The sequence below is a fragment of the Ctenocephalides felis genome, unplaced genomic scaffold (genome assembly GCF_003426905.1).
Source record: "Ctenocephalides felis isolate EL2017-DRISC unplaced genomic scaffold, ASM342690v1 CF-g0.4_SCAFFOLD_00845, whole genome shotgun sequence".
NCBI lineage: Eukaryota > Metazoa > Arthropoda > Insecta > Siphonaptera > Pulicidae > Ctenocephalides > Ctenocephalides felis.
This window is the reverse complement of record NW_020536999.1, coordinates 92,523,254-92,536,262: the sequence shown is the minus strand read 5'-3', so window position 1 is coordinate 92,536,262 and position 13,009 is coordinate 92,523,254. Positions and strand designations below refer to the sequence as shown.

The following is a 13,009-nucleotide window of genomic DNA, read 5'->3' as shown; positions in this document are numbered from 1 at the left end:
CACTTCTTACTTTGAATGATACTTTTATTATTCACTATTTTACAATTAATATTTGTTGATAACCTGTTGGTTATCATATCAGCAAAGACTACATTTTACTGAATACTATGTCTGACTAACTCTATGTCTGTCTCCGAGTCTTACTCCAGGTTTGACTGCCTGTCTAACTTTCGTCTAACTCTTATATACTAATTTATTGTTTACAACCTATTTACAAAATCCAACAGTAAGCACTTCCGATGTCCGCGTAACCTACATATAACTAGCAACGCGTTTTGTAATTATTAAACAAAAATAATGATTCGAATTGTTATTACAGTTCAGTTTATTTTAAATAGTAATAGTATGTATTACAAAATTGAAATTATAAAATGATAAAAGAAATTGGAACAACATTAGGTCGATGATTTATATTTGAATTCATTAGACCTTCGGTGAATAAATTATTTCACGAACAATACTAATTTATAATGTATATATATATACATACATTTATATATATATATATATATATGCATTTATATGTATATTTATATATTTAAATATAATTATTAGAGTGGGCGAAAGTGACAGTTAAATCTTCATGATCACACCATATATGTAATGACAATTGATGGTCAAAAGATTTATATATATATATATATATATATATATATATATATATATATATATGTGTGTGTATATATATATGTGTGTGTGTGTATTCATGTAATCTTCACCTAGTTTCTATAAAAGTATATAAATATGTTTAAAATTGTATAAATGAGCATATTCGTATAAAAATGTGTAAATGTGTATAAAAATGTGTACAAATGTATATTAACGCGTTTATAAGTGTGTAAATGTGTGTACTTTTATAAAAAGTGTGTTTACTTTTGTGAAAAGTGTGTTTAAATATGTATAAGTGTGAAAAAATTTGTTTGAAAATGTAAAAACGTATACATTTGTATAAAAATGTGTGTAAATCCAAAAAAAATGTGTTTGATAATATGTAAATGTGTATAATATCATAAAAATGTATTTAAATATATATAAAAATGTGTAAATATATATATAAATGTGTACAAATGTATACCAATATCTATGTAAGTGTGTAAATGTGTATAATTTCATAAAAATGTGTTTAAAGATGTGTAAGTGTGCAAAAATGTGTTTGAAAGTGTGGAAATGTGCACATTTGTATAAAAATGCACATGAATGTGAAGAAATGTGTTTGATACTTTGTAAATGTGTATAATACTTGCTTATGAATAAATAAATAAATAAATAAATAAAAATAAATAAATATTATAAAAATGTATTTAAATATGTACAAATGTGTTTGATTATTTACAAATGTTTGTGCATGTGTTTGTACATATATAAATGTGCATGTTTGTATAAAAATGTGTTTAAAAGTATCAAAGTATGTATATGAATGAAATTATTTTGTTAAAAAAAATTTATTGGTGTGTGTAAATGTGTCGAAGTAAAGGACAAGCTTTTATTTCATACTAAACCCTTAGTGCACAAATCTTTCTAGCACTTCCTATATTTTTTTATTATTTTTTTTTTATTTTCTCAATTGTTCTCCTCCCCTGGTTCCTAATATAACTATTTCGCGAATCATATGTTCCGAACGTGTGTCGCACAGTCTTCGAATAGATCTCGAATCAAGATGTACATTTTTTTAGTTTTTTGTTTTTTTTTAAATATTAACAATAAATTATTAATAACAAATTAATAGGTAGTTTAAAGAATATGTGATTTGTTAACTTTGCCAAAAAATATTGAGTTTTTTGTAGTGAAAAGACTGATGACTTGTGTTATAAAAATAGTATTAAAAAGATTGATCTAAATTATATAAAACTAGTGTAAATATAAGAAAATAATTAATAAGGTGACTAGAATTTTTTAAGTATGTAGGTGTAAGTTTGTATAAGTGTGTATAAGTATGTGTAAGTGTGTACAAATAAGTGTGTAAAATTGTGTGTAATTGTGTGCAAGTGTGCACAAATGTATATAGGTAAATTAGTGTAAATATAAATAATTAATTAATAAGGTGATTCTAGGGTGTAAGTTTGTATAAGTGTGAATAAAATGTGTATAAGTATGCATAAGTGTGTACAAATATGTGTATGTGTGCAAAATTGTGTGTAATTGTGTGCAAGTGTGCACCAATATATGTAGGTGCATGTGATTGTGTGTAAATGTGCTCACGTATGTACAAATGTGTATATGTAGTGTGTATGAATATGTGTGTAAATTGTGTGTATGAATATGTATGTACAAGTGTGTATGTATACAATGTGTGTGTAATTTTGTACAAATGTGTAAGTATGCATAAGTGTGTATGAATATGTACAAGTGTGTATGAGTACAATGTGTGTAATTTTGTATAAATGTGTTTAAGTGTGCATAAGTGTGTATAAATGTGTACAAGTGTGTATGAATGTATGCAAGGGGTGTGAATGTATTCAAGTGCGTATACATTTGTGTAAATGTGTAAAATTGTGTATAATTGTGTATAAATGTGTATAAATGTGTATAATTGTGTATAGTTGTGTATAATTGTGTATAATTGTGTATAAATGTGTATAAACGTGTAGAAACGTGCATAGATGTGTATAAATATGTATAATTGTGTATAAATGTGTATAGTATATATGTGTATAGATTTGTATAAATGTGTATAAATGTGTAGAAATGTGTAGAAATGAGTATAAATGTGTATAAATGTATAAAAATGTGTAGAAATGTGTAGAAATATGTATAAATGTGCATAGATATGCATAGATGTGTATAAATGTGTATAAATGTGTATAAATGTATGTAAGTGTGTATAAGTGCTGAAAAGTATGTATGTATGTCTATAAATATGTGTAAGTAATAAAAAATATGTGTGTGTAAGTAAGTTTGTTATTAATATAGATATGTGTTAAAAAATAAATTTAAAAAAATGTAAATATATATAAAAAATGTAAAAATGTATATAAATGTGTACAAATATATGTAAGTGTATATAATTCTATAATTTTAAATATTTATTATAAATTTCAAAAAAGCAATCTCACAAACGTAATCAAACCTTCATTCAACGATTACATATTTTTTCAATTATTATTTAACACTTTTAACTTTCTAAAATAATTCAATCGGAAAAATTGACTAATAAAATAGACATTCTGGATTATTGCACAAATTAAATCTTCAGTATTTTATATGAAATTTCTTTTAATTTAAAATTTATTTATAGACGATAGATCTGGATATCTGGATTGTCTCACTTTTAGTCCGGAAGATAAATAAGTATACACATTGTTATTACGAATTATATTATGTATAGACTTACTCAATTACACATAATTATATATTTATTAATTACCTATAAATATTAATAAGTGTAAATGAATGTATATAAAAGTGTATGAGTATATAAAATATGTTTAAATTGTGTAAATGTGTATGAAATGTGTAAAAAGTCTATAAGTATGGTATAACTATTTAAAATCGTTAAAAAGTGTGTAAAATATGTTTAAATTAAATAATATATAACCGTATTTAAATGAGTATGTAACGTTTATAGGTGTAAAATTATGTGTAAAAGCTTCCATAAGTGTGAGTAGGAGTGTATAAGTGTGTTTACGCGAGTAAAAGTGTGTAAAAGAGGGCATAAGTGTGTAAAAGAGTGCATAAGTGTGTAAAAGAGTGCATAAGTGTGTAAAAGAGTGCATAAGTGTGTAAAAGATTGCATAAGTGTGTAAAAGAGTGCATAAGTGTGTAAAAGAGTGCATAAGTGTGTAAAAGAGTGCATAAGTGTGTAAAAGATTGCATAAGTGTGTAAAAGATTGCATAAGTGTGTAAAAGAGTGCATAAGTGTGTAAAAGAGTGCATAAGTGTGTAAAAGAGTGCATAAGTGCGTAAAAGAGTGCATAAGTGTGTAAAAGAGTGCATAAGTGTGAAAAAGAGTGTATAAGTGTGAGTAAAAGTGTATAAGTGAAAAAGTGTAAGAGTGAGTAAGAGTGCATAAGTGTGTAAAAGAGTGCATAAGTGTGTAAAAGTGTGTCCAAGTATATTAATGAGTGTGGTGTATAAAATTAGGCGTTAAAATGTGTGTATATACGCGTATAAAGTGTGTATTTGATTGTATAAATGTGTGTTAAATTATGTATGAAATGTTTACGAAAATGTATGTAAGTATTTTAATAAAAATTCAGGGTATTTATTTAAATATGTACGTGTGTATGTATACATGTATGTATTTATACATGTGTGTGTACGTATGTATATATGCCGTTGGCCTGCATTTATAAATAAAATTTAGGACTTGTATTTTAGTACCTAAAATTAGAATCAGAGTTCTCGTACGAGAAATATATTCATCACTTGCATCCATGTCTTTGTCTTTAAAAACATGAACACGATTTAAAATATTTAAAAACATAAAAAACACACAACAATAATTAAATTAAAATTAAAGCTTTAAATATCTAAATTCATGTGTAAAAGTATTTATTTATTCAATTTGTTTTCAATTTTTAAGTGATGTAAACAAAATGTCGACGAAAGTAAAGGAAGACATCAAGATCACAGTGTTTTTCTCGAATCATATGATTGTAGTGTATATTTGATTGGATTTTTATTTATTTAAACAATTAAGGTAAGATTGTTAATAAGATTTAATGCTAAATTATTTAATTATAATAAATTAATTCATTAGATTTAATCTATCCAACTGCACTATTTATATATGTAATTCAGTATGTTTTTTCATTAAATCTGCTGTATTTTTTAAACAGTTTATTTATAGTAAATGATGTATTTGACAAATTTGTTCAAAATTAAATTGTTTATAATATTGTGGAACATTAGAAGACCCTAGAGCAACTCTTTAAACAAGCTGTAGAAGTTCAATGATCTATTTAAGTTTGCTAGAGTGCATTTTTAGATTTATCGTTTATAAATCTTCAACTATTCGATTGATGTCAATGATGTTTGAGGCAAATTTGTACAAAATTAAATTATATATATATATATATGTTAAATTATATATAATTATATATATATATATATGCATTATTGGCATTGTATAATTATTACTAATAATTTGCGTTTGTTTAAAAGAACTCAAACTATGTGATGATTTGCTTGTTAAAATATTTTTTGCTCATTTATATGTTATAAAATATTTTAAACATCTCCTTAAAAAAATTGGCTCAAATTATGATAGGTAATGCATACTTTAATATATCTACTATAACAATAAATACTAAATTCGATATGTTTCTTTCTATAAACAAAATTAATGCAGCAAATACCTAGAATTATTCTCCTATAGGTAGCTTGTTTTCAAATGTGATTTTTGAAGAGCTCGTAAGGCCATACCAGTAGAAATAGAGTTATTTTACTATTTTTGTAAAAATCTAAATATATATAAAATAGCAAGAAATAAAGTCCAGAAAGTTTCATTTTAATACTCTTATGTTTTATAGTCAAAAATCGACAAAAACTCGAAAATGAACCTGATCAAAGGTACTATTTTTTTTGGTTATAAATTAATTATGAAGTTAGAAATGTGCCATTTTCTCTTTTTGCAAAAATAGAGTTAGGATGTTGTTATGTCTACTATGACAACAAAGACTAAAATCAATAAATTTTCGATTTTAAATATATCTAAATTTAATAATAACACAGAACTTAGATATTCAACTCCATAATAGTTTGTTGTTACAATTTAGAAATTTAACTAATTACTAATTGTAATATTTGTACTAATTAAAAATTTATATTGATAAAAGTTGTAATATTAATAAATATTAATACATTAAACATATATTTTCTAATACTAATAAATTACAAATTAAAGTGAATTCTCAAATTATTTAAAGTTTTTCGTTTCGGATTACTTTGTAGATGAAACGGTTGTGACTAATTTTTGTTTAAACAAAAGAACCGCTAATATAATTATATATATATACATTTCTATATATATATATATATATATATATATATATATACATTTCTATATATATATATATATATCTGTATGTATTTTTTACGTTTCAGTGACCAAACACAATTAGTTTGCTCTATATGTATAAATAAATGTATATAATTTTCTAAACGCGAGGTCAACTATTTGTCATTCTTTCGTTTTTTTGCATTATTAAATATAATAATTCAGTTTCTAATTTATATATAATTATATATATATATATATATATATATATATATATATTTATACATTTTGTGCCAAATTTATTAATTATTGGTGTGACCTTACGAGCTCTTCAAAAATTACAATACAAAATCAAACTTATAACAATATCTTATTAATATTAAAAGAAAATATATCAATTTTAGTATTTCTTTTCATAATAGACATAATAAAGGATAATGTACACAAATTACAATATCCTACCACATGCCCTTACGAGTAGTCAAAATAACATTTTGAAACCAAAAATTTAGAATTAGCATTTTCGGTAATTGTTGCATTAAATTGTTAATAATTTGTAATATTGGATTTTTTTTATCAATTTTAGTATTTGTTTTCATAGTAGACATATTAAAGTATAATATACACGTCCTACGAGCTCTTCAAAAATAACATTTTAAAATAAAAAATTTGTATTAGAATCATTTTCGGTAATTGTTACATTAAATTGTTAATATTTCGAAATATTGAGGAAAAAAACTTATTAAAAACAAATTACACTATCCTACCACATGACCTTACGAGGTATTCAAAATAACATTTTAAAATAAAAAAATTAGGATTAGAATTTTCGGTAATTGTTGCATTAAATTGTTAATATTTTATTATATCGCGAAAAAACTTATCAATTTTAGTATTTATTATCATAGTAGACATATTAAAGAATAACATACACAAATTACAATATCCTACTACATGACCTTACGAGCTCTTCAAAAATAACATTTTAAAATAAAATATTTGTATACTATTATACTATAAGTTTAGGTAATTGTTGCAAGAAATTGTTTATATCTTGTAAAATTGAGAAAAAACTTATCTAGTTTAGTATTTGTTATCATAATAGACATAATAAAGGATAATATACACTAATTACAATATCCTACCATATGACCTTATGAAAAGTTCAAAATAACATTTTAAAATCAAAAATTTAGAATTACAATTTTCACTATTAAATTGTTAATATTTTGTAATATTGGGAAAATACTTATCAATTTTAGTACTTGTTATCATAGTAGACATATTAAGGTATACCATACCCAAATTGCAACATCCTGAGTTCACTGGTATGATCGTACGAGCTCTTCAAAAATAACATTTCAAATAAAAAATCTGTATACTATTATAGAATAGTTTTAGGTAATTGTTGCATTAAATTGTTTATATCTTGTAATATTGAGAGAAAGCTTATCAGTTTTAGTATTTGTTATCATAGTAGACATATTAAAGAATAACATACTCAAACTCTTTAATACCATCCTACAACATCCTATGTTTATTGGTATGATCTTACGAGCTTTTGAAAAATAACATTTTAAAATCAAAAATCTGTATATTATTATAGTATAGTTTTGGATGTTTGTTGCATTAAATTGTTTATACCTTGTAATATTGATAATAAACTTATCAATTTTAGTATTTGTTATCATAGTAGACATATTGATGTACAATATTTATAAATTACAAGATCCTAACTTTACTGGTATGGCCTTACGAGCTCTTCAAAAAAGACATTTTAAATCTATCCATATAAAATTATTATGTATTAATTGTACTAAATTGTTATTATCTTGTATTAGCCTTTATGGCAAAACCGAGGAAATTTTTTATATATTAAAAGAAAACGCATCGATTTTAGTATTTGTTATCATAGTAGGCATATAATATAACCGAATTACAACTTTACACCCAAAAAATAATAGCGCCATCTCTCGAAATTTGCTACAATTCCATAACTTTTGTTTCAGAATCCGTCAACTTTACTATTTTTTACCAAACTAACTATTACCACTTAATTTCCTCTTCTAGATGCCTCAAACTAATCCAAAACCTCGTCAAAAGTTGATCTACCAGCACCAAGACTCATCCTTCAGTCTATCATCATCAATAGATGAAGATTCCAATCGACTGATGGATTTTGAAGAAAGATCTCCAATGATTCCAACAAAATTGATGAAGAAAAGATATATTTTAGAAGAACATGATGAAAATATCAATCATATGCAGCAGAATTCCTGGTTGCTGATCTTGAAGAAGTTGGGCGTCCTTATGGATATTTTGTCGAGGATGCCTCTGCCGCCTGCCAACGTTGGAGGAATTGCAGGTAAGGGAATAAAAGACCAGGGTAAAGATTATATGTATTAAGGAAAAAATCTTTTAATGTGAAGACTTCAGAAATCTACCACAATTCTGGTTAAGGAGATCAGAATCCATTAACCTCTATTTGAGAATTAGGAAGGTTCCAACTGTAAAACTTGATCTGGTACCTACTGGTTTTGTCCATGTTACTTCCTCGAATAATTTTTGATACCATCAATTCTACTATTCCTTGCCAAAGCAGACATTCTGAACGTCCTCAGATGTTTATTTATACTATTATTGTTATTTAAAAAAAATTTTTTGGTTACTTTTTCAGTCGCAACATTAATGCTGACGCTTTTTGGACCAAAAACTTTAGTCCAGACTCTGATCTATCCTGCATACAGGCATTGTATAGGTGAGAAAAATATACAGAAGAAACGATTTTTACACCTTTTCACTATTTCTGCTAAATTATTTAAGTACATTAAACTATCTAATAAGTTCTTTATCCCTTCAGGAGGTCTATATCCTGCTTACGCCTCCTACAAAGCAGTTAGGAGCAAAAATGTACGGGAATATGTAAAATGGATGATGTACTGGATAGTTTTGGCAACCTTCAGTGCCATAGAACAAATGGCAGATCTCTGTCTGACCTGGTTGCCATTTTATTATGAAGTCAAGATTTTGTTGATTTTGTGGCTACTCTCTCCGGCCACTAAAGGAAGTTCTATGCTATATAAGAAGTTTTTGCATCCTGCTTTGGCGAGACGAGAACAGGTAGAAGTTGAAATATATTATATTCGATCAATATCAATGATCACCGAAACAAAAATGTTTAAAATTAAGCTTCAAACGTTTGCAACAACAAAAGGATCTAAAATCGTTTTTTAATTTCAGGAGATCGATGAAGCTTTATCAGTAGCTCGTGACAAGGGCTACAGAGCAGTCTTACAACTTGGTTCAAAAGCTACAAATGCTCTTTTGAATACAGCCATCAAGGTAAAAGAAAATCCAATTACAAAACAGCCTAAACACATGTTCAAAATATTCAATTTTTTATCTAAATTTTAGAGTAGCGGAAACTTGATGCACCAATTGAGAAAAACCCATAGTCTGAGTGACATTCCAGAGGCTCCTAGTCTGCGAAGTGGTTCAGATGAAGACTATATTGGTAAATAGACTCATTTTCATATTTCTTTTCCTTCTCTAATATCTATTATCTTTAGATGAAACTGAGGAATGGTCTGATGCCAAACGAGCAAATATCTCGTCTTCCATACTGAGAAGAAAAAGCGATATTTCAAGACAAAGACCGTTGAGTTATTCTGAGGACAACTATAGCAGAGAGAAGACAACTCCAAAAATTAGGTATAACATAACCATATCTATAATGTCTGATAAAAAAATTGTACTAAAAGTTTATCTTCCGCAGTCGCAAAGCATCAGAAGAAAGTTCAGGATATTCCAGTTCTGCTAGTACGGAACCCAGGACATATCCAAAACGCGGCAACAATGACCTGACTGCCAATTCGATAATACCCGAGGTAATAAAAATTAAACCACAGATTGTCATTGAAAGCAATAGATTTGTGGTTATATATGAAATTCTGATTAGACGCAGACTATTTAGATCATTGTTTTAGAAGTCATCGCCACAAATAGTCAATTAACTGATTAACCTAATGTCGTAAAAAATATTATACACCCAAAATTAGTGCTAACAACATCATTTCCGCGATACGATTGGTAATAAATAGTCTGTGTTTTCCATCTTTTTAATCCTCCAGGATGAATTAACTCGAAATTTCTGTTTAAAGGATCTGGAATATTACGAAGACCAAGACAAGGTCCCGTACCAGCCTTCCTCTGGTAATAAAATTGATTGCAAATCTTATTTTTACAAAAATGTTACTATAACAGATGTGACGAACTTGGAGGATGTTTTGGAAATTGATGAGATATGTCCAGATGTTAAAAATAACAAGATGTTTGATAAAGTTGAGTGTGATTTAGACGCAGTGGAGTTGCAAAATAGTTGCGAGACATCGAGAGATCAAGAAAAAGTTGAGGTTAAAGAAATGCCAGCAGGTGAACAGGATGTTTTGAATACTGGTAAAACTTTTAGTTCAAAACCACCAATATCAGATCCAAATTGGTCAAAATTTAAACCAACAAAGACAACAACCAAAGAAATTGATATCAAATCTAGTGGAAGCATATATAAACTTTCCACAGACACCAAAAACGATTCTGACGATTCCGTTGACGTAATTATGTTCGACAAAGCATTTGACAAGAAAATCAACCTCGATATACCAAAAAAATTAGCAGTTGATATACAAAATACATCAAAACCACAAACATGCAAAATCCCGGAAAATTTTATCAGAAATTTAGATTCTGATGAAGAAACGTATTATGATACATCGGAGATAGAAGATTCTTACAATGCTGAAAATGTAGTTTCTGGAAATATTTCTATAAAAATTTCAGTTGATGAGAAATCCAATTTGCCAAGCACTTCGAATGAAAACAATAAGGTAAATAAGGAATCAGTAAATAAGAAAGTGCATGTCATTGGTAAGAAAAAAGCTCCTGAGCCACCAAATAAAGAAAAACTTCTCGAAAGTCAAAAATTAGTAGAAATTAATGCTGATACATCACATACAATTGATGATGCATTAGAAAGACCACAATCTCCTAAAAATTCTCTTGATGATGTTAAATCTAGTCAAACCAAAAACCAAGATTTTGGAGAATCTTCTAAAACTTCAACAAGTTCTATAAAAAACACAGAAATTAGGAATAAAAGTCCATCACCTTTTCCAGAAGAAAAACAGAAGAAACAATCTGGATTATCTAAACTCAAAGGCAAATTAACATCATTTTTAGGAACACCCAAGGATAACAAAGACAATGTATCAAACTCTGGATCATCCCAAACGAGTTTAAGGAGCCAAGATGATGATAAAATAGTGAAAATTACAGACTCTGACGCCAAATCCACAACATCCAGTGTATTTGAAACAGATGTCTGAAAAATGATGATTGTGTAATTTAGAAGCAACATTTTAGTAATTTTTCGATGATTTGGAAGATAATTGTTAAAAACCAAAGAGGCTGGTAACCAAAAATTAGATAATATGTCACGCTCTGATACTAAAATTTCGCGAAAAAATATAGAGTTTTATGCATACAATAAGTAGTGTCGATTTCCAAATTGAAATTGTGTTTAAGGCAACACCTGGTGTTAAAAATCCTAATACGTGCTTAAATTTTGGACGCTTTCATAATATCCCAAATGATTTTCGGGAATCTACATCAGACAAAAGAAATTAAGGCATCTATAACACTTTCAGAAGAAATCAACAGCAAACCAAAGACACACCAAAGTTGAAGGATTTTCTCAGAAATCTTCAACGAACCAAAAGTCTTTGGATGTCTAAACACGTGATCCTGAATTCTGGAAGTGAGATCCTAGATGATTCTCTAGGATCTACTCTAAACAAAAAAAACAATTGGGAAAACAAATTTTTCCAATTGGTTGGAATTAAAATGAATGACCAAAATTTTGTCATCCAAAAATCATTGGACATCCAAAAGTCTTCAGAAAGTATGTGAGATTAGCGTTGTGTTGTGGCTTTATCATCACCAGTCATCAAAATCACCTGAAATCATCATGAGAAATAATCGACAACCTGCCTAAATCGCCTAAAAAATTAATCGTTAGCTTTTAGCCATTAACTTGTCACCCAATTTTTGAAAACAAGTGAAGATGATGTTGCCTCATGAAGGTTTACTTCAAAGAAAAACAAATATACAGTAGTTTGATAATTGATTATTTTCTTGGAAAATATAACAACTTTTGTAGATTTTTTTTTAATTATTGCAACGCGTAATGTTTTATATTTGAAGTAAAACTTCGTAGGGGATATCAAACTTTTAGTAGAACCATGCAAAGTTGTGTAGTTTTTGTTTAACCAAAAATATTTTTTTTTGTTAATTAATAGAAGGTATTATGTTTTAGGGTTCCGTACCCAAAATGTCCAAATTTCCGACTTTGTTTTAAATATATTTTCACTTTGCAAAGGTTCTCCAAAAACTAACATACACTAAAAACGAATTTTTCACTAATTATATTTTTCTAATAATAATAAAATAAATTTAAAATATTTTTTTTATTTTTTTCAGGCCCAAATCAAGCCTAGGACCAAGAAAAAAATTGCTGGTTAATTTTTTTTGGAAACAAAGACTCGCCTTAAGAAGACTAAATTATATTGTCAGATGTACTATTGTGAAATTTATTTTAAAAAAGACGTGTTTTTATAAGCTCTTCAGGACATACTGATACTAGTAGAATTTGAAAAATAAACTCGATTTTCACAAGCTCTTCAGGACGTGCTGGCAAGAATATTACATAAACAACATTTTAGTACATCTGATGAAAATAAATTAATATATAATAATATAGTAATTGAACAAATAAAATTTATGTTTTTTTAGAAATTTTGTATTGAGGTTTTATATTGTGCTAAATTGTTTTCTTTAAGTAAAATTAGTATACAGTAAAACCCCATTAAGACCATTTCTCAGGGACCATACGAAAAACACGTCTTAAGCAAAAAAACGTGTCACGTGGTATAAGAACAATAAGTTTCAAGGTGCAGAGAGCGTATTAAACCTGATCGTCTTAACAGGGTTCTACTGGACATATAATTATACATTTTA

General features: G+C 27.2%; 1 protein-coding gene across 1 annotated transcript; it reads left to right on the top strand.

The window, feature by feature from the left end:
* Nucleotides 1-4,533: 4,533 nt before the first annotated feature.
* Nucleotides 4,534-11,397, top strand: LOC113363031. Its single transcript, XM_026605522.1, has 9 exons — nt 4,534-4,639; nt 8,009-8,303; nt 8,616-8,696; nt 8,799-9,058; nt 9,179-9,280; nt 9,353-9,452; nt 9,508-9,649; nt 9,714-9,825; nt 10,099-11,397. The coding sequence occupies exons 2-9, from the start codon at nt 8,009-8,011 to the stop codon at nt 11,317-11,319; spliced, it is 2,313 nt and encodes a 770-aa protein (XP_026461307.1). The 5' UTR covers nt 4,534-4,639; the 3' UTR covers nt 11,320-11,397.
* Nucleotides 11,398-13,009: the final 1,612 nt, after the last annotated feature.